We start from the raw sequence: 22,855 nt of genomic DNA, 5'->3' as shown, positions 1-22,855 counted from the left end.
GGGTTCGGGCGTTACTGTTGTCAGGGCAACGAGAGTTAAGGATTTTGCCATCCTCAACACCATGTGAGTGCTGAGTGTTCAAATCTCGATCGTGGGTTCCTCCTTATTTGATGTTCCTTGTCAAGACAAGATGTCCCGCCATTTGTTCTGGTCTGTCCAGAAGAGCTGATTGTGGGATTTGGTGGTGCAGACGTGGGCTTGTAGATGTCTTGCCTATCACCTGCTTGTCAGCGTCAATCTTGCTCAGTAAGCTGCATGACGCGCGTATTGGGCTTCCGTGGTCAGAAGGCGTCCTGTATCTGTTCTGCCCTTATCTGCCCTTTGTCTTGGCACTGCAAATTCTAATTATTTCAAGTTCAACTGTTAATAATATTGATATATTCTGCTTGTTTTTCTTAAACTATGATATAAATGCTATTTATTTTAGATTGGTTGTGTTAGAGTAAAACTAACAGTAAATATGAGAAAAGATACTATTCCCTTCACTGGAAATCAAAAGGAAATGACGTGAAATGCCTCAAAATTAACTCATTGCCTAGCATTGGTTGCCACGGACGGCCATGGTCATCCGATCTGTTCGAAGTGGGAGGGATGACAGCCATGTATCAGATTGTTGTATCATCATCGTAAACCCATCGTGAGATCATCCTTATTGTTAGCAAATCGTATCGTATTGTGAGGTACGCAGCTTGAGGTACCCAGAAATTACCCCTGTCACCCGTCAGGGCGAGAACCGAGTGCTCTAAAATCCGCAGGGGGGTGCTAAAGCTTTTGCTGTTGTGCATGTCTTTTTTAGACGCTTTCCTGAGGGCGCTTCCTCATTCCAACCCATCCCCGGCCGATGCGCCGCCTGTTTCTAGGCAGGCCCCGCCGCCCGTGCTCTGTGCCCTCCGAAGGTCCGAAGCCAGTAACTTCACTGCCAGCCTCCGAGAGTTGGAGAAGGTGCGACCAATTATGTTACCTGATTATCTAATTGATGCACTGAATAATGCTGAGCTACAGTAACTAAAACTAAACATTGTAGGGTTTTAACCAGTGTTGTTTTTGCAGCCCTTTTAATTTTCGTCTTAGTCTTTTGGAAGAAAATACTTATTAGTCTTAGTCGTATTTTAGCCATGTCAAAATATGTCTTCGTCAAATTTTTGTTGACGAAAACTTGAGATTAATTTCGTCGTTATAGTTTTAGTCGACATTTGCTAAAAATGTTTTCTTTTATAAAATGAAAGAAATATACTCCATAAATAAATAAATAAATAAAGGTTTCCGACTGTTTCGAATGAACATTGACAGACGACCACATGTTGTAACGTCTACAATGACAAATCCAACTTGGTGATTATACACACTCGGCAGGAAAACAGTACATTATTTTCAATTACTTATAGCCACCTAGACGCCACGAAATGTATGTAAAATAATTTGAGAGTTTAGAGGACGCTCACTGTCAGTATTAGCCTAATGCTAACGCGAGTGCTATGCTAACCCTGCCCAACGAGTTACATTTAGTGTGTGATAATCACTCAGCAAAAACTTTTATAGGCTAAATCAACACTGCATATTCTCTCTGGCCAAGAAAACTAATCTTACCGTGTGTGCAAGCCTGCATCGAGACTGGAGATGACACACTGGTGATTCTGTAAATGGGGTGGAGGGGGCACAGTATGTCATAAATGACACAACCATATACTGCTACATGCAGGCTAACTCCACATAAAATGTCACACATTGTCAACATGTGACGGAAACTACTGCGCTTTTTCGTCTTGTTCTCGTCTCGTCAGACGAAAACAGACATTCGTCTCGTTATGTTTTAGTCTCCCAAAACACGTTTTCAGCTCGTTATCGTCTCGTCATCGTCACTAAATACGTGTTCGTTGATGAAAACAACGCTGGTTTTAACTTTTTATAGGGTGTTCATTTAACGCATTTGCTGCCATGGTGGTGCTAGATGACCAATCCATTTTTACTGTGAATCTGAGAGCGATCATTTGCAGTGTTAACTCATTGGCTGCTATTGACGGCGATAGACGTCTAATCCATTTTGATCGGGGGGGGCAGGAGAAATCAAGAGGGCTGGCAGCGATCATTTGATCACTGCCATTCCCCAGTAGAAATGGATTGGACGTCTATCGCCGTCAATGGCAGTGTAGCATGATCACTCAATGCTAGCTTTACCAGATGAAAAGGATTGTATAATAATAATTTACAGGGTGATTCCGTAATTTTCCATGAGTCCATGATTTTTTCCTTCAGCTTGGTTTAAAAAAAATTTTTAAAATGTTACCAACAACCACATTTTCTTTTAGTGTTTTTGAAAGCCAGGAAGTTGCCATTCAAATTGATGACTTTAGTTCTGTGTCATGTCTTTTTCTACAAAATTAAACAACTGAATGAATATCCTCCGAGACATTGTTGTTTTTGGCAGCCCTTTTAATTTTTGTTTTAGTCTTAGTCTTTTGGACGAAAATACCAATTAAATAACTCTTAGTCCTATTTTCATCATTTCAAAATATGTCTTCGTCTAGGTTTAGTCGATGAAATCGCATACAAATTTCGTCTAGTTTTAGTCGACAGTTACTTATATTGTTTTCGTCTGTAAAATTCAAGTTTTTGTCCCCAAATAAATAAAAGTTTCCAAAATTTTCGAATGAACATAGACAAACTAGCACATATTGTATCGTCTACAAGGACAACGCCAACTTGGAGATGATAATACAGTAGACACTCAGCAGGACAAGCAGTACATCATTTTCAATTAAACCAACCTGAAAGCCAAAAACTGCATGTAAAAAATTGTCCAAGAATTCAACACTGGGAAGTCTGGGATTTTAAAAATATTCTTAGAGTCTAGCCAGAAGTTGCAAGCAATCAGTATTTCCCAGTAATTGCACATTTACCAAATTAAACAGCTGAAGTGGGCTAGTAGCTAATGCCATTTCGCCAACTGGTTCTCCTCTAGACTTATTGACCAGAAAAGCCAAGTGGCTCTGCTTTAGACTGGCCAGTGTTTTAAAGCAGTAGTTCAGAATTTTTGGCATTAGGCTTAATCTTCGAGTTAGCAGGAGTTTAATTAGTTGGTGGAGTTGATTTCAACAAATTAAGTGCAGTTTGCAAGTTATTTGTTAGTGTCAGGGCTCCAAAGTGACTAAGCTATCGCGAGTCAATGGCAACTTCCTAGCATGCCAATAAAAAACGATACCGATCTACGAACAGATCCAACATACTCAAATAAATTAAAAACACAGATCATTGTTCCAAAACACCCAGGCGGCCAAAACAGTGTCACACCAAACTGCCGTAATTATTTCATTCTGCAGGACTTTTTTTTTTTTTTATGCCTAATACGACCACAATAGAGGTTAGGGTCGGCCACTCGTGCTCACGCTGCATTTGGGGAAGGTGGGAAGTCGGACTTATCCCGCTCGGAGGGTACCAGTTGCGACCTCAAAGTGTTCCAAGTGAATGTAAACAGCAAATATGGCTGATCGCGACAAGTTGGTTTTTATTTAGGCCATCAAGACATTTTGACCTCCAGCAAACCTGCCTTCTCGTGAGCGATAGTGGAGGCGTTCCAATTATATTTTTCCAGATCAGATCGGAGGTTGGAAACTCCCACCTTTTTCGAATGCAGCATCAGTCTGCTGAGTTAACTGATGGCCGGCAACATTGCGAAATGTGCATTTAGAGGCTGTGGAAACAGACGGATGAAATGGGCAAAGGAAATTCCCCACAAATTCCCTATGAAGAACGAGAAACAATATAAATTGGTTACTTGCTGCTGGCTGCGACATAAAAAAATCAGTGGTGAAAAAAAACGATGTGATATCACTCCGCCCTGCTCCTCTGCAGAGCTTCTGGATTACAAATGTTGCTGTTCATACTTCATTTATTGACATGCAATGGTAAGTTTTAATAACTTTATATAGGTCATCAATGATTTTCTTGTGTGATTTTTTTTTTTTTTATTGGCATGCTAAGATGGTCCAATTGACTCACGCTAGCTTAGCCACTCCAGAGCCCTAAAACTACCAAATAACTAACAAACTACACGTAATTTGTTGATGTCAGCGCCTCCGACTAATTAATCTCTCGCTAACTCGAAGATTATGCCTGATGTCAAAAAATCCTGAACTTTCACTTTAAGAGGGTGCCCGGCGTTCTGAAGCTAATGCTAACGCAAATTCTACGCTAATGCTAGGAGTTACATTTAGCATCTGATGATCACTCAGCACAGACCTCCAAAGGCTAAAGCAGATTTGCATGTTCTCTCTTGCCAAAATAAGAAAATAAATCTTACCGTGTTTCCAAACAAGCAAGCTGGAGCGCAGCCTAGCTTGAGACACATCCTAAACTCCGGTGAGGAGAGTCAGGGAGAGGCACAGCACATCTCACATGAGTGACACGACCCAAACACTGCTACAATGCATGCAAGGTGACGTACTCCACGTACAATATGAAAATGTCACGCATTGTGGACACATGACAGAAACTACGTCGCATTTTCGTCTTGTTGTTGTCTCGTAAGATGAAAACTGGCGATTGTCTCGCTATGTTCTAGTCTCCCAAGCCACGTTTTTAGCTCGTCATTGTGACGTCATTGTCATGAAGAAATTGTTCGTTGACGAAATATTTTCGCTATTGTCATTGTTGACGAAAACAACACTGCTCCAACATTGGTGATTCCATAACTTTGATCAAATCGGGGGAAAAAGGCATTTGTGTGTGCTCCCCCTGCCCTTTAATACATTTCCGAGGTATCGAATGGGCGCTCGGTATCAACAAATCCTTTAAATCAGGTGACTCATTCAAAAATATGTGATCGGGAATTTATTACATAGAAATGTAAATAAAACGCTTAATAAAAAAACAGCATCAAACTGAAATTTAGAGGTGTATACAGTACATAAATACTACAGTGTTTATACTATGTTGTTTATACCAGTGTGTGTTGTTCTGTAGTGTGGCTGGTACTGGGGTCCGATGAACTGGGAGGATGCGGAGATGAAGCTGAAGGGCAAACCCGATGGATCTTTCCTGGTTCGAGATAGCTCCGACCCGAGATACATCCTCAGCCTCAGTTTCCGCTCGCAGGGCATCACGCATCACACGCGCATGGAGCACTACCGCGGTCAGTCACAACTCACGCTCAGTCAAGTCTTAACACCTTTCAACATTTCTTTCAATGATTTTTTAAATCTCTAAACAAGAAAGAAACTCAGACATTGACCTGTAGTTTTACCAAGAAATTCTGACGGGATGTGTCAACTTGAAGTTGAAACAAATGATGTTTTTTTTTAGGCACATTCAGTTTATGGTGTCACCCCAAATTTGAGGATCGTTGCCACTCGGTGGTGGAGTTCATCGAGCGTGCCATCATGCACTCAAAGAATGGAAAGTTCCTCTACTTCCTGCGCTCCAGAGTACCAGGTACTGTTTGCACTGTAATGTCAAAGTAGTCCTAAGTTTCTAAGTGTATTTGAGTCTTCATAAAGATTGATTTTCCTCTAAAAGCAACACAAACAAAAGCATGAACAGTGTTTATGCGGGTCATTAAAAAGCATTAAAAGTCATTAAATGGATTTTGTCAAAATTCTGGCCTTAAATACAATATCAAAAGCATTAAACGAAATGTTTGAGGCATTAAATATTATGCAAACTTTTTTTACATTATTTGAGTGGTCTGATATTATCAGGTAGCTGGCATAAGAGAACATAAGTTAAGATCATTACGGGATAAGAGAGCCGATACTATCGATTACCTGATAATTTCTGTTAGGGTCCAATAATGCGGAAACAAGGTTGGACCTCAAAGCAGACAACAACAGAGGGACCCGTACAAGGGTTTATGAAATAGAAACAAAAAAACACGTGATCGCGGAAAAGTGGAAATAACAAATTGGGTCCGTGACAGCAGGTTGACGGAGCTCAATAATACTAACCCAAGGGTACACTAAGGCAATAGGCAGAGAGCCAAAAAGACCAAATAAAACACTCAAATACCTGCACAAGGTAGAGGATTACAAAACGAGAGCAGCAGACGAACAAAAATCCAAAGAACAAGTAAATGCCAGAGACAAGAGTACGAGGTGTCAAATGGCGATCAGCAAGACAATATCTCGGCACCCTTCTCTTGGATCACCCATGTTTTGAGCCGGCATTGGATGCAGGTGCGACCTCGGGAACGCCCCCACAACCAGCTCTGCAACATCTAATCATTTTAAAATGATATCAGATTATATCAACATTGTTTTTTTGGAGGGGGCCAATATGTATGTTGCCTTCAAAGTGGAGGTAGAAGCCTTCTGCCATTGTACAAGAGCTGGTCACAGATTAGCATAACAGTTGTGCTTTTTTACCATCAGATGTCTCCAACCTAAGATGCTAGGGATTTGTTATGTGAGCAGACCATATGAATTCATGGTGCAAAAAATTAAATGAACAATAACTGATTGAAAGATAATGAATTATAAACTCATGACATACCTCATTCACTGTGCTGAAGCTCTGTGCCTTTGTTATTTTGAGCCACTGTGTGAGCCATATGTGATATGGCAGTGCCTTATTAGCACTATGCACTTGATCAAAAAACTGATGTTTGCACTATTTTGATTTCAAAAAGTAAATATAGCGTGTAATATAGGCACTTTTTCCATAACTTCAGTTGAAGTGTTTCTCTCATTTTTCAAAGAATGCTTATTGGAAAACCTTGAATTTGTTACATTTATCATTATTAAAGTATCCACTTGGGAATCACAGTACAATTAGTCATAATATGTTAATGGGAACCGTGGACTTAAAGACTTATAGGATCTAATAAGCCACAATTGTTCGCTTCTACTAAAATATGTTATTAGAAAAACAAAATATTGCCATTGATTTAAAAATCTATTATATTTAGTACATGTTTTGACCTACGGAGGGCGCCATATTTTATGCACGCAGTGGAGGCTTGGGGTGCTGACGTAGTAGATTGTCACTGTCACTAGACGACCACTAGCGGGTTACTTCAATTCCTTCTACGCGGCGAGACGTTCAACACATGCGCACATCGGTTAAAAGCAGCGAGTACTTACTATTTGTGTTTTTATTGTCTTTTATTACCTTTTCATTGCCTCAAAATACTTTTTTGCATGTGTTTCCCTCTCATACTTTTAAGCATTGCGTTTTCTTGTGGTAGCTTTAAAGCAGATTGTTGATCTGTTGACCACGTTAGTGTCATAGCATATTTAAACCTCCCTTGTTTGATATTATTACGTTTAATTACCGTATTTTTCGGACTACAAGTCGCACCGGAGTATAAGTCGCACCAACCATAAAATGCCCAACGAACAGGAAAAAAAAAACATATATAAGTCGCACCGCAGTATAGGTCGCATTTTTGGGGGAAATTTACTTGATAAAATCCAACACATAGATATGTCATCTTGAAAGGCAATTTAATATATAAAAATACAATAGATAACAACATGCTGAATAAGTGTACAGTGTACAGTGCATGAACAACGAAATTCGAATATACTGTCCTCACCAGGACTCTATGGCTCGGTCCTGGCTATACAACGAGCTAAACTCCCATATGACGATGCTGGACGTCCGTATAACTTGCTGAATCGATTTCGTCCTTGATACCAAACAGGTTTGCATCAACGTAAATAAATGATAATTAGGTGCTACTACAGCAGTGACACAAACGGTTAGCAAGCGTTCGCTAGCATTAGCACATCGTTCAAACAACCACACAACTGGCTGTAAGTGTCCGATCGCGGGTGGAAAACACACAACAACAACAGAAAAGATGATACACACAGGCGTTGCCTCAGTAGAGATATTTTACAAGCATAAACAATGAACGTAGGTTCGTAGCCATGTTTCTCTCTCGCTAACTCGGCCACTCACGCAGAGCTGCGTAGCTGTCTGTCTTCTTCTGGCGTGTGAGCACTCTTCTTCACGTAAACAAGTGCGAGTGCCCCCACGTGGGCGTGAAAGCGCCACAAACTAAAAGCATGCATTTCGATATAAAAAAGTCAATAATACAATTGAACACATGTTGACAAAGGCAGAACGCGAACGTGGCCATAGCTATTAAGAGTTATTCAGATAACTATAGCATAAAGAACATGCTAACAAGTTTACCAAACCATCAGTATCACTCCAAAACACTAAAATAACATGTGAAATGATATCATAATGTGTTAATAATTTCACACATAAGTCGCTCCTGAGTATAAGTCGGACCCCCAGCCAAACTATGAAAAAACTGCGACTTATAGTCCGAAAAATACGGTATTTTCTTTAGGCATCTTTAGTATGTTCTGTCTGTATGCTTCTAAACAAAACAAGCTGAAAGCGCACGGTAGTAATTCGCCTCTTGTAGACGTTGCGCCGATGTAGCACATTTTGGCATAACACCGGGTTTTTTTCCTAGTCTCGTCTCATCCTGTCTTTGCTGTTCATTTTGCTTTTGCTGCTCGTTTTGTGAAATATCGACAGTGCTGTCATGCTCATTAATGTTCCTCTCGGGATCAAATTGAGAGTTTGAAAGAAGAGTTGAACAGATGACATGTTTATGTCGCTAGAGTCAAATCTGGAAGCTCGGCAGCGTAACCATGTGACGTCACCGCCCTGCGACGTCAACAACAATGGCGACCTACTAGTTAGACTAATTTTACAAATTTTGTTAAAACAAAAACACCAAGAAGGGTTTCAATATCAAATTATTTTAACTCATAGTAACGTTTTTCTTATAGGAACTACAAGCCCTTCTATCAATGGATCCCTTTAAGTCCATGACCGCATCTAACGGTTTTATATCGGATTTTTGGATATGAACAATTTCGAGATATCGGTTATCGGTTAAAAAGTCATTACCGGACAATTCTACTTACAAATTGTGTGGGTGAAACTGTCTGCAGTTGGGCATGGGCATTAAATTGGTTTAAAGTGGCATTAAAAAGCATCAAAAGAGATTTGCTGATACCTATAGAAACCCTCATGAATATTGATGTGTTCCAGTAAGCCAATCATCAACCGTTGTAAGAGGATGTCTTTGTCTTAAAACCCCCTTAAATTATTGATCAGTGAACAGGAAGACGGTGTACTGTACGTCTTTGATAGTTAGCTTGGGCGATCCGTCCTTTCAGGTAAAGTGGTCACTGTAACTGTGAGTCATTTAAAAGTTGGCACTTAAGACTTTTAGCCAATTATAGGGCAAGTGACTATTTTTGGTCATTAAAAATAAATAAATATTAGCAATTATTGTTATCATTTTCTAAAAATTATCTATAATTATTGTATTTTTATTTATATACCTTTTATAATTATCAATACTGTATTTTTAGGACAATAAAGTTGCACCTGAGTGTAAGTTGCAAAGAAAGCACAATGAATAGGAAAAAAAAAACATTTGCACTGGAGTATAAATCGCCTTTTTGGGGTACAATTTAAAAAAAAAAATTATCAGAAACCAAGAACAAACGTTGTACGTTAAAGTAATAATAGTAAAATAGAGAACAACAGGCCAAAGAGGCATCTGTTAACGTAACATATTAGCAGTTTTCAGGATAATTATAACCTAAAAATTGCTGTACACCACTGACAATTGTACTTTCATTGCACTGCTAATGCCACAACGTTGTCACATGCATCTCACTAAGTAATATATTCTCAGAGATCTGTCTCAATTGGGTACTAGATTGAGAGCACTGTTATATCATAGCATTTTTGCACTGTTACATTTATGCACCAACTGTCATTTGCATATTAAGTCAGCCTCCTAGTCTGAGCACTGTAAATCGTCATACACGTATTGTTATATTACCACTTACTACATCACTACATGCTGCTAGTCACTCATTCACTTAATTACCAATCTGTGTACACTTTAACCTGTGTTTTTGTCATGGCCTTCTATTATATTATTATTATTATTATTATTAATAAAGGCTTTCTATTCTATGTTATTCTAAAAAAACATATACAGTATAGGCTGTCAATGGCAAGAGTGAAAAAAGTCCCATCCATTCATTCATCTTCTGAACTGTTTATCCTCACTATGAAAAAATAAGAAAAAAGTGTGACTTATAGTCCGGACAATATGGCACATTTTATGAATTAATATGAAAAAAAAACTGTAAATGAATGAAATCACAATGGAATAAAAACAGAAATACACACTGGTTGCTGCCCCAAGTAACATTCTAAAGTTTCTTTTTTTTTGTCATAGTATTTAACTCATCGCGTGCCATTGATGGCGCTAGACGTCCAATCCATTTTGATTGGGAGGAGCGACGTCAATGGCAGCCAATGAGTTGAATGAGATTTTTTTTTTTAAATCATAATTTGTGCATTAAAGGTTTAAATGCGGCATTTGGAATAACAGCATTTTTAGACCAGAAAAGACCAAGAACCAAGACAAAGCTGTATAGAAAATTGTTTTTTTTTCTACCTTGTGTTTTTCATCAATTGCATATTATCCCTGACTTAATGTTTCTTCCTTGGGTGTTGTGTTACTTTGGCGGTGTGTTTTGCAGGACTTCCTCCGACGCCGGTGCAACTTCTGTATCCCGTGTCTCGCTTCAGCAACGTCAAGTCTCTGCAGCACCTCTGCAGATTCTGTATACGGCAAATCGTGCGCATTGATCACATCCAACAACTTCCACTGCCCAGGTCAGTGAACACAGTATTTACTATCTGTTTTCAAGCCTCGGTTAAGATTTTAAATGAGGGTTTGCATTAAAGTGGATTAGGGGTTTTGAAGCAACTTTGAATTTTGTGACAAAAAATGGCTGCCATCTTTTGTTCCAAAGTTCTACATGAGGCACCGTATTTGCAGCTCTAGTTTGTTACAGTGTTTGTTACAGTCAGCCATAGACTTCATAATGTATTGACATAATAAATAGGGGGCCTGCATTGTTGGCGAGGCCGTCAAAGCTGACCGAGTGGAATCACGGACAAAGAGCTTTTTTCATTGAAAATTCTTGTAAATAAATGCTTAAATCCCATAATTCTTTATAGATATGGACGTAAAACATTCTTGATTCTTGGTTGAAAGCAAAAAACCCGTGCAGTTAGCATTCATTTTACGTAAATATGTCGAAGTACAATGCTAGTCTGTTGGTGAATGTAGCTAGCGGCTGCCTTATGTAAACAGAGCTTTTCTGGGTGAAAATTCTTGTTAATAAATGCTTAAATCCCCTAATTCCTTATATATATGGACGTAACAGTCTTGATTCTTGGTTAAAAGCAAAACAAAAACAAAAAAAATCGTGCAGTTAGCATTCATTTTACGTAAATATTTCGAAGTACAATGCTAGTCTGTTAGTGAAAGTAGCTAGCGGCCGCCTTATGTCAACAGAGCTTTTCTGGTGAAAATTCTTGTGAATAAATGCTTAAATCCCCGAATTCTTTATAGATATGGACGTAAAACATTCTGGATTCTTGGTTGAAAGCAAAAAACCTGTGCAGTTAGCATTTATTTTACGTAAATATGTCAAAGTACAATGCTAGTCTGTTAGTAGATGTAGTTAGCGGCCGCCTTATGTAAACAGAGCTTTTCTTGTGAAAATTCTTGTTAATAAATGCTTAAATCCCCAAATTCTGTTTAGATATGGACGTAATGCAGTCTTGATTCTTGGTTAAAAGCAAAAAAAATAAATAAATTGTGCAGTTAGCATTCATTTTACGTAAATATGTCGAAGTACAATGCTAGTCTGTTAGTGAATGTAGCTAGCAACCGCCTTATGTCAACAGAGCTTTTCTGGTGAAAATTCTTGTGAATAAATGCTTAAATCCCCGAATTCTTTATAGATATGGACGTAAAACATTTTGGATTCTTGGTTGAAAGCAAAAAACCTGTGCAGTTAGCATTTATTTTACGTAAATATGTCGAAGTACAATGCTAGTCTGTTAGTAGATGTAGCTAGCGGCCGCCTTATGTAAACAGAGCTTTTCTTGTGAAAATTCTTGTGAATAAATGCTTAAATCCCCAAATTCTTTTTAGATATGGACGTCATGCAGTCTTGATTCTTGGTTAAAAGCAACAAAAAAAAATCGTGCAGTTAGCATTCATTTTACGTAAATATGTCGAAGTACAATGCTAGTCTGTTAGTGAATGTAGCTAGCGGCCGCCCTATGCCAACAGAGCTTTTCTGGTGAAAATTCTTGTGAATAAATGCTTACATCCCCGAATTCTTTATAGATATGGACGTAAAACATTCTGGATTCTTGGTTGAAAGCAAAAAACCTGTACAGTTAGCATTTATTTTACGTAAATATGTCGAAGTACAATGCTAGTCTGTTAGTAGATGTAGCTAGCGGCTGCCTTATGTAAACAGAGCTTTTCTTGTGAAAATTCTTGTGAATAAATGCTTAAATCCCCAAATTCTTTTTAGATATGGACGTAATGCAGTCTTGATTCTTGGTTAAAAGCAAAAAAAAAGTGCAGTTAGCATTTATTATACGTAAATATGTCAAAGTACAACGCTAGTCTGTTAGTGAATGTAGATAGCGGCCGCCTTATGTAAACAGAGCTTTTCTGGTGAAAATTCTTGTGAATACATGCTTAAATCCCCGAATTCTTTATAGAAATGGACGTAAAACAGTCTCCATTCTTGGTTAAAAGCAAAAAAACGTGCAGTTAGCATTTATTTTACGTAAATATTGCGAACTATGATACCAATGCAGTAGCGGCTAATTTCTCCCATTGATTTTTTTCACAACGTTTCAAAATGCATGCATGGTACGAAAAATATAATAATTACCTTGAATCCTCGAACAAATCACTCCTGAGATAATCCTTCCAGTTTGTATCCAGTACAGCTTTCGTACTTTTTCAACAGAAATCCCGCGTTAGATCGCTGCGTGCGTGTTTTTGTGAATAGGTCCGCTTGAAGTTGCCGGCCCCCTACTTTAAGGCGAGGCGCAGTGCATGACCGATCTGACCCGTAAATACCATTATGAAGTCTATGAGTCAGCAATGCTCTTGTCACAATTTTGCGACTTTGGTGTTTTAAAGGGTTCATTTACATTTTAAAATAGGGTTTAATGGCAGGATTAGTGTCATGAATTTTGAGTCTTTTTAGACCAAAGGTTAGCATTTGAAATTAGGTTTTCAAACTGGGTTCAAAACTCTGGTTGAGGTTTCAAATTAAAGCGAGTTAAACTTGCGTTTTGAACACTTGGGATTTCAAAATTACGGACTTCAAGGTGAAGTTGGAGTTCAAAATTCATTTATTCGTTTTCAGTACCGCTTATCCTCACGGGGGTCGCTGGGGTGCTGGTGTCCAACCCAGCTAACTATGGGTAGGAGGCAGGGTAGACACCCTGCACTAGTTGCCAGCCAATCACAGGGCACATATAGAATAACAACACTTTACACTCACATCTATGGAGGGATTTAGAGTGTTCAATCAGCCTACCATGCATCTTTTGGGGATGTGTGAAGAATTCACAATTCAAAATTAAAGATTTAAAATCAGGGTTAAGGTATCAAATCAGCATTGGAAGCCAGGTTTAGTGTTGCAGATTAAGATTCTTTGTGTTTCATCTGTGTGTGTGCATGTGCAGGTCACTGGTGTCGTACCTCAGTAAGTTTTATTACTACGACCCGGAGGAGGAGATGTACCTCTCAATCAAAAGCATCCGAGCGGCGCTGGAAGCACACACGTAGCACAAACAACAACGGCACGTATGTATACTTATATGGATGCCAAAACACTCACTTGTTACTCCATTATAATTTGGGAGGTAGCCCAATGTTTGTTTTTTGTGGGATCAGGACTGATTCTGTAATCATTATATTGTGCATTTATATTTCCCTGTAGATAAGGAGTTAGCCAGTAGAGTGCATATGTGCTCTTACAGTGGGGAGAACAAGTATTTGATACACTGCCAATGGGTCTTCCCATTGTCTGTGTATCAATCAGTACTTGTTCTCCCCACTGTAGTCACATTCTTAAGCTCATATAGCACGCTATTACTTGTTTTAATAATAATAAATCTGCATTCTGCAACAGTGTCAACATTTCGCACTGTAAGATGCACCTTCAATGATTTGAATTAATTTTTATACTTTTTATTAGTGCATAAATGTTTTATATTTGTCAGTTGCTTTTTATCTTTTAACATTCTAATTATAGTTTTATTGATTTACTATTTGTTTTATTGTGTTCTTCGTGCGTTTGATGAATGATGAATATGTGTCTTGAACACTTTACTAGTGCAGTATAATACAGTGCCTTGCAAAAGTATTCGGCCCCCTTGAACCTTGCAACCTTTCGCCACATTTCAGGCTTCAAACATAAAGATACAAAATTTTAATTTTTTGTCAAGAATCAACAACAAGTGGGACACAATCGTGAAGTGGAACAAAATTTATTGGATAATTTAAACTTTTTTAACAAATAAAAAACTGAAAAGTGGAGTGTGCAATATTATTCGGCCCCCTTGCGTTAATACTTTGTAGCGCCACCTTTTGCTCCAATTACAGCTGCAAGTCGCTTGGGGTATGTTTCTATCAGTTTTGCACATCGAGAGACTGACATTCTTGCCCATTCTTCCTTGCAAAACAGCTCGAGCTCAGTGAGGTTGGATGGAGAGTGTTTGTGAACAGCAGTCTTCAGCTCTTTCCACAGATTCTCGATTGGATTCAGGTCTGGACTTTGACTTGGCCATTCTAACACCTGGATACGTTTATTTTTGAACCATTCCATTGTAGATTTGGCTTTATGTTTTGGATCATTGTCCTGTTGGAAGATAAATCTCCGTCCCAGTCTCAGGTCTTGTGCAGATACCAACAGGTTTTCTTCCAGAATGTTCCTGTATTTGGCTGCATCCATCTTCCCGTCAATTTTAACCATCTTCCCTGTCCCTGCTGAAGAAAAGCTGCTGCCACCACCATGTTTGACAGTGGGGATGGTGTGTTCAGGGTGATGAGCTGTGTTGCTTTTACGCCAAACATATCGTTTTGCATTGTGGCCAAAAAGTTCAATTTTGGTTTCATCTGACCAGAGCACCTTCTTCCACATGTTTGGTGTGTCTCCCAGGTGGCTTGTGGCAAACTTTAAAGGAGACTTTTTATGGATATCTTTGAGAAATGGCTTTCTTCTTGCCACTCTTCCATAAAGGCCAGATTTGTGCAGAGTACGACTGATTGTTGTCCTATGGACAGACTCTCCCACCTCAGCTGTAGATCTCTGCAGTTCATCCAGAGTGATCATGGGCCTCTTGGCTGCATCTCTGTTCAGTTTTCTCCTTGTTTGAGAAGAAAGTTTGGAAGGAAGGCCGGGTCTTGGTAGATTTGCAGTGGTCTGATGCTCCTTCTATTTCAGTATGATGGCTTGCACAGTGCTCCTTGAGATGTTTAAAGCTTGGGAAATCTTTTTGTATCCAAATCCGGCTTTAAACTTCTCCACAACAGTATCTCGGACCTGCCTGGTGTATTCCTTGGTTTTCATAATGCTCTCTGCACTTTAAACAGAACCCTGAGACTATCACAGAGCAGGTGCATTTATACGGAGACTTGATTACACACATTTGGATTCTATTTATCATCATCGGTCATTTAGGACAACATTGGATCATTCAGAGATCCTCACTGAACTTCTGGAGTGAGTTTGCTGCACTGAAAGTAAAGGGGCCGAATAATATTGCACGCCCCACTTTTCAGTTTTTTATTTGTTAAAAAAGTTTAAATTATCCAATAAATGTTGTTCCACTTCACGATTGTGTCCCACTTGTTGTTGATTCTTGACAAAAAAATAAAATTTCATATCTTTATGTTTGAAGCCTGAAATGTGGCGAAAGGTTGCAAGATTCAAGGGGGCCGAATACTTTTGCAAGGCACTGTAATTATACTTCAACAAAATAGGTTTGAGGTCATTAACCCTTTAACACCTGGGCCTGTTTTTTCCCAATGTGCATGCCTTTGATGTTGCCTTTATATTTCAAAGATTGTTCACAATGGCCTGGTTGGGTCACTTTTTTCAGGACACCATAGCCTTCATGACCAAAAAGTTTTTTTTACTGACCAATTATAATCAACATTTTGGACCCAAAAAGACAAAAAATCTTTTTTTTTTTTTTTTGGTCAGAATTTGTAGTATTAATGTCCCGTTGACAACCAAACAAGCTCAACGAAATGTTTTGAAGCTTGATAATATTTATTCAACTTGTTAAGATAAACACTCAACAGAAAAAGTGAGACTGTATAGTTTTATATTCTAAAATAAAACAGAAACAGCAGGTATGGTCATCAGCGTTTTTGTTCTTTCTACATAATATGGTCAAAACAGGTTCTATACAGTAGACCAACATTATAAAATAGGAAATATATGTATTAGGGCTGTCAAAATTATCGTGTTAACGGGCGGTAATTAATTGCTTTAATTAATCACGTTAAAATATTTGACGCAATTAACGCACATGCCCCGCTCAAACAGATTAAAATGACAGCACAGCGTCATGTCTACTTGTTACTTGTGTTTGTTTGGTGTTTTGTTGCCCTCTGCTGGCGCTGGGGTTGGACTGCTTTTATGGGTTTCAGCACCATGAGCATTGTGTAATTATTGACATCAACAATGGCGAGCTACTAGTTTATTTTTTGATTGAAAATTTTACAAATTTGATTAAAACGAAAACATTAAGAGGGGTTTTAATATAAAATTTCTATAACTTGTAATAACATCTTTTGAGAACTACAAGTCTTTCTATCCATGGATCACTTTAACAGAATGTTAATGTTATTGCCATCTTGGTGATTTATTGTTATAATAAACAAATACAGTACTTATGTACAGTATGTTGAATGTTTATATCCGTCTTGTGTCTTATCTTTCCATTCCAACAATAATTTACAGAAAAATATGGCATATTTTATAGATGGTTTGAATTGCGATTATTCACGATTAATTAATTTTTAAGTTGTGATTAACTCGATTAAAAATTTAATCGTTTGACAGCCCTAATATATATATATATATATATATATATATATATATTTTTTTTTTTTTTTTTTTTTTTTTTGTAGGATATCTCTGAGGTTAGGTATTGCACCCATCGCCTTATCCAATGTATATCCATACAATCAAGCTTCTCGAACACACTCATCTATATACAAATTGAAAATATTGAAAGTGAAAAAAAAATATCAATTATAACATTGAAAAAAAGTCTTTTAAAAAATGTTAACATTAAACTAGTTCAGTTATTTTTTTTTTTCAGGCATGCCACCCTGTTTCTCCTTGAACAGGATACAGCGCTACGTCACACACTACGTCACAAAGCCCACTCTTCCACCGTTTGCGCTGTCAGCCTGTCACTCTTCCCAACTCTCCGACCCATCCGAAGAAAACAACCAAAAATCTGGCCCAATCCTCTTCCTCGAGTTGATGAAATAATGCGTTAGCTAGTGCTAAATTTAGTTTTCGATTCATTCCGCACATTTTAAAGTTGCTTGCTCAAACCAACCAGCCGTCGCTCGCTACCTTGCCTCCCTCTCCTTAGGTGGTGCCTCGCTCGGCAATTTATTAAATGTTCACATTACGTCCGTCATTCGTGACCTCAAAATGGCTCCTAGGATATGTAGTTTTTCGTGGTTCTTTCGGTTTTGAAAAAACAATAAATGATGGAAATAAGGACATAAACACAAGGTCCATGCAGTGTTGTAACGTTTATTTATGAGGGCAATAAAACTATGAAACTCAAATGACATTATGTCCCATATTACTTGGTCAATTGACTTCAAATAAAAATGGCCGTTGACCTCAACTTCTGCACTTTCAAATGAGACCAACCACTGGCACGTGGGTGACGTAATTACAGCGTGATGAGATTTCAAAGATGGGATGTATAAACGTGTCGACACGTCCGGTGCTAAAGGGTTAAGCACAAACAATATTCATAGATAAGGCACACTATCAATTTTGGGTAAAAATAAACAATTTTAACACATTTTTATTTGATTCTTCAAAGTTTAAGAATAACAGTTCATAAAGATAATTGTGTGCTGAGAAAAAACAGATACGATTATTTAAAAAAAAATAAATCAAACATTGTAAGCAGTTGCTTACAATGTTACTCATTACTTGAGTATTCTTTTCACCAAATACTGTTTTACTTGTACTTGAGTACATGTTTTGGATGACTACTTTTACTTTTGTAATACTATTTTGAAGGCTACTCATACACTACTCATACTTGAGCAAAATTTTTTGCTACTATACCAAACCCTGCTTGGTTGGAAATCAATAGGAGTGAAGGGAAGTTTTTGTGCTATTGATATACTACTGTAGATGGCGAATATGGCCAATGGAAATGAACGGGGAATTTTGCCCATTAGAAATGAATGGGTATGTTTTTGGGTTTGGCAAATTTTGGCCGAACCGTAGGTTTTTAGCAAAAATTGAACAAAATTTTGTATAAATGATGTGATTTGGGTAAAAACTAGAAGAAGGAGCGTTTTTGGATTTTTATAATATATATACTGTATATTTATATGAAAAATTAAAGACAAACATCCTTGCATGACTTGTTTACGATGATTATTTTATTTTAGGCTGTTGCATGGAATCCCAAATGGAGTGAACGTTCGCTGAAAGGAAAAGCTGCTCCTGTGCCAGCTCCTCTTGTTCATCTCCTCATGTGGACTGTTTTTCAGCATGAAGGAGAATTTTGCTGGTTTCACTCTTCAAAGTTCTGCTTGGAGACCAAACAGCAGCAAACAGACAAAGTTTCTTTTTTTGTTTGTTTTTTTGGTTGTTTGTTTGGACCACTCCTCGTTTTTCTCTCCTGCCTTCTAGTTCTCTTTCTCTCTTTCTGTCCAGTGAGATGATGGTTGCTTCAAGATGCTCTCAGTGCAGACACACACACACAAACGACATCAGTTATACACAAACATTTTCATTTTGTGCTTTAATTTGTTGACTCCCCTGTATAAGGAGACCTTCAAAATTTACTCAGTGGCACCATTGGAAAGATAGATAAATGCAGCCCCTACTTAAATGACCCATCACGGAGGGGGCACGGATAGGGTTTTGCAAAGGCTGGTTGGCTTTGGGAGTTCTAGTGTTGGCCAAGCGCACCTTTCCCATCATGCTTTGCTACAACAATGTGTGTGTGCGTGTCTGCCGGAGTCGTCTACATGTGTTGAAACGTGTTTGTTCGTTGTGTTTCTCACAAGATGGTTGTTCTTTTCTAAGTCAACATAAAAGCTAAAAATGTGAACTTGTGTCGTCTGCTTTTTGATGGTTTTGCACCCATATGAGGAAAAATGCCTCTTTTTAATCAATGACGTGACACCAGACTTGGAGGAAAAAGTGTCATACAAGCAGTATAGCCCATTGTCACCGGGCATACTACTTGTGCTGGGTTCTTGTGGCTGAGGTTTGTTAAATGGACACATAATAAACCTTGAAATCGGGTTCATCATGATTTCTGGCCGTCAATTCAGTGGTGTCACATTAACCTCCTTGGGCTGCAAGTTTAATTTATTCCCCTGAAAAATGATTGAAGTTTTTTAAAATGAGTCTCAATGTCAAAATGCAGATTCAGGGCTCCAGACTTATATTTTTTACTATGAGCACAGTGGCCCCTTACTGACAATTTTTGGGGCGCAAGCAGAAAATTCAGGGGCGCACATCAACAAGTTTTCCTCTAATTTCCACTGTTTAACCGATAAATACTTTCATAATAAATGCATAAAACTACAAACTTATGAATCTATATTTCATTCTCTCGGTTTTGACATCAACCAGTATACTGCTTAAAAATTAGGTCAAGATGGGAATTTTGTTCTAGAGTGGTATGAAAAAGTATCTGAACCTTTTGGAATTACTCACATTTATGAATAAAATCACCATCAAATGTAATCTGATCTTTGTCAAAATCACACAGATCTAAAAACTCATTTAACTAAAACCACCCAAACATTCCAAGATTTTCATATTTTAATGAGGATAGCATGCAAACAATGACAGAAGGGGGAAAATAAGTAAGTGAATCCTCTGCCTAAGGAGACTTAAAGAGCAATTGAAACCAATTTTTAGCCAACAATTTAAGTAAGGTGTGCCCAATGACTGATGAATGGTTTAAAGCTACCCTGCACACTATAAAACACACCTGGTAATCATTGTCTTGATGAGAGGGATTGTCTGATGTGCATCATGGCTCGAAGACCTGCGATCAAGGATTGTTGATTTGTATAAAGCTGGGAAAGGGTACAAAACCATCTCTACAAGTCTGGATGTTAATCAATCGACAGTCAGAGAAGCTGTCTACAAATGGAGGGTTTGGCACTGTTGCTTCTCTCCCAAGGAGTGGCCATCCACCAAAGATGAGGCCAAGAGTTCAGCACAGAATACTCAGGGAGGTAAAAAAAGAACCCAAGACTTACAGAAATCACTGGCACAGTCCAACGTCTCTGTGCACACATTAATTATATGTAAAACTATGGCCAAGATTGGTGTTCATGTGAGGACTACACGGAGGAAGCCAATGCTGTCTGAAAAAAACATTGTTGCTCGTTTAATGTTCGCAAAAAGGCACTTGGACACTCCACAAAGGTTTTGGCAAAATGTTTTGTGGTCTGATGAAACCAAAGTGTAATTGTTTGGGAGTAAGACACAATGTCATGTGTGGAAGAAAAATGGAACAGCTCACCAACATCAACACCTCATCCCCACTGTGAAGCATGGTGGAGGGAGCATCATGATTATGGGCTGTTTTGCTGCCTCAGGGCCTGGACAACTTGCAATCATGAAAGGAAGAATGAATTCAAAGGTTTATCAGTATGTTTTGCAGGACAACCTGAGGCCGTCTGTCAGACAGTTGTAGCTAAAAACAGGATGGATGCTGCAACAAGACAATGATCCAAAACACAGAAGTAAATCAACTTCAGAATGGTTTCAGAAGAACAAAATACATGTTCTGGTGTGGCCAAGTCAAAGTCCTGACTTGAACCCCATCGAGATGCTGTGGCATGACCTAAAGACAGCGATTCATGCCAGACATCCCAGGAACCTGACTGAGCTACAGCTTTTTGAAGAGAAGACTGGGCCAAGATTAGCTTTGATCCATGTCCCAGATTGATCTGCAGCTACAGGAAGCTTCTGGTTGAAGTTATTGCTGCAAAAAGGGGGGGGGGGCACAAAATATGAAATGTGATGACTTACTTATTTTCCCCTTCTGTCATTGTTTGCATATTATCCCCATTAAAATATGAAAACCTATAAATGTTTGGGTGGTTTTAGTTTAAGCAGACACTGTTTTTTCATCTGTGTGACTTTGTCAAAGATCAAATCATATCTGAAGGTGATTTTATGCAGAAATGTGAATTCATACCACTGTATTTCTGTCACTGTCACCTGGCGCTACAACCAATCAGCAACGGATTTATTTTATTGATCGACAAATTACCTGCGAGAACACTGGCCAACCCGGAAATTGACATCCACACGCCACATTTTATCAACATGGAGGAGCATATTATTTTAGCAGTGTGAGCTCAGCATATATTTTATGATACTTTTCGGCATGATTTCCAACAAATAAATAAAAAAGCAGCAGCATGGGAAGTTGTTGGCGCTCAGAAAAGACTGAAAATTCTCAAATGCCCTCCAAATTAAAAGCTAATCATAGACGAGCAATAACGCACATAGGCAGAGGGGGTTGCATGTCGCTTGCAGCTGCAGTCACATCGCGCCCCGTGTCTTGGCTTTCAGCTTAACGGCAATGGCTTTCGCATTCCGCCATCGCTCGTTGCCTCTCGTGTGTTGAGCCCCTGAGTCGGACTTCTTCCCCCGTCGGCCTCCTTTGAAACAGTGCCGGCGGGTTAGTTGGGAAGACAGTCGTCATTTATTGTCCCTTCCGCCATTGTTCGCAAGTGCTGTCATTTTTCCCTCTACCCCAATTATGACCTGCTCTACACATTGCCCACCTTCACCTTCTTTTTTTTCTGTTGTAGTTTCCCTTCTTGCTTTTTCTAGTCAAGCATCTCTTGATATTGCATCTAGAAAAACAGATTTAAGAACCTTATCAATTGATAACTTAAAGCAACACTAGGTAAGTCCTTTCAAAATGTTTTCATAACATTTGTGACAATATGTCGACTGACAACTAGTTGAATGACACCTCTTTTATATCTTGAGTGGGTCTGTATCGCTTTCACCGGCACTAGTTAACTTTGAGGAGGGTGGCAGGAACCCTGCCACACAAAAAAATGTCAAATTTGCTGCTTTACAGCATACGTCAGTTTCCCCTTTCCCCCTTCATTATAAAGACTGAAGTCGATGCGAACGCTTTCGCGCAAATGCTTCAAATTGGCAGAGCAACAAGAGACACATAGTTTTGTCTGAGGAGGAAGAAAAAAAGGGGCTACAAAGACATACAGATAAACATTGGCACGGCTTGCACTTGCCGTCATATGCTATTGTTTAGCCACAACTGGACTCATTATCTTATTACTATTCATCCATTACAAAGCCGCTGGAAACAGAAATGTTTATTGTTTTTTTTTTTGTTTTTTTAAACCTGTCCTGTTAAGCTAATTGATTGATTGATCGATTGATTTATTTCGAGCAATGACAACAAAAAACAACAAGAATGGAGAAAAAATTTAAACTTGACACGGAGAATGGAGATCTGAGTGTCTGATTGGACTGAACAGTTTTAATGTATCACATGGGAGTATGACCAGGGGTGGAAAGTGGGCCAGAACGGTCAGGAACGCAGTTCCGGTATAAGATTCAGGGCCGGAACGCAGTTCCGGTATAAGATTCAGGGCCGGAACGCTGTTCTAGTAAACGGTGCTTTGATGCCGAAAATATGAAAGCAACTGTCAAAACGCTATGTAAAAAAAAATACA

The 22,855-nt window shown here is 38.7% G+C and overlaps 1 protein-coding gene across 3 annotated transcripts in view; it reads left to right on the top strand.

Moving 5' to 3' along the window:
* socs7 (suppressor of cytokine signaling 7) overlaps positions 1–21,110 on the top strand; it is a 30,742-nt gene extending 9,632 nt beyond the window's left edge. Inside the window, exons 5-10 of one of the 3 annotated variants that reach the window (XM_057844624.1) lie at positions 797–942; positions 4,960–5,128; positions 5,299–5,427; positions 10,530–10,665; positions 13,564–13,680; positions 18,551–21,110. In XM_057844624.1, the coding sequence (XP_057700607.1) occupies positions 797–942; positions 4,960–5,128; positions 5,299–5,427; positions 10,530–10,665; positions 13,564–13,666 (683 nt within the window). In that variant the 3' untranslated portion in view covers positions 13,667–13,680; positions 18,551–21,110. Of the gene's footprint in view, positions 1–796; positions 943–4,959; positions 5,129–5,298; positions 5,428–10,529; positions 10,666–13,563; positions 13,685–18,550 lie in introns of all 3 variants that reach the window. The other 2 variants (XM_057844623.1, XM_057844625.1) reach the window with 2 other exon arrangements.
* Positions 21,111–22,855: the final 1,745 nt, after the last annotated feature.

This window comes from Corythoichthys intestinalis, chromosome 8 (assembly GCF_030265065.1).
Source record: "Corythoichthys intestinalis isolate RoL2023-P3 chromosome 8, ASM3026506v1, whole genome shotgun sequence".
In the NCBI taxonomy this organism is placed as follows: Eukaryota; Metazoa; Chordata; class Actinopteri; order Syngnathiformes; family Syngnathidae; genus Corythoichthys; species Corythoichthys intestinalis.
The sequence above is the reverse complement of the archived record's forward strand: the minus strand, read 5'-3'. Positions and strand labels throughout refer to the sequence as shown.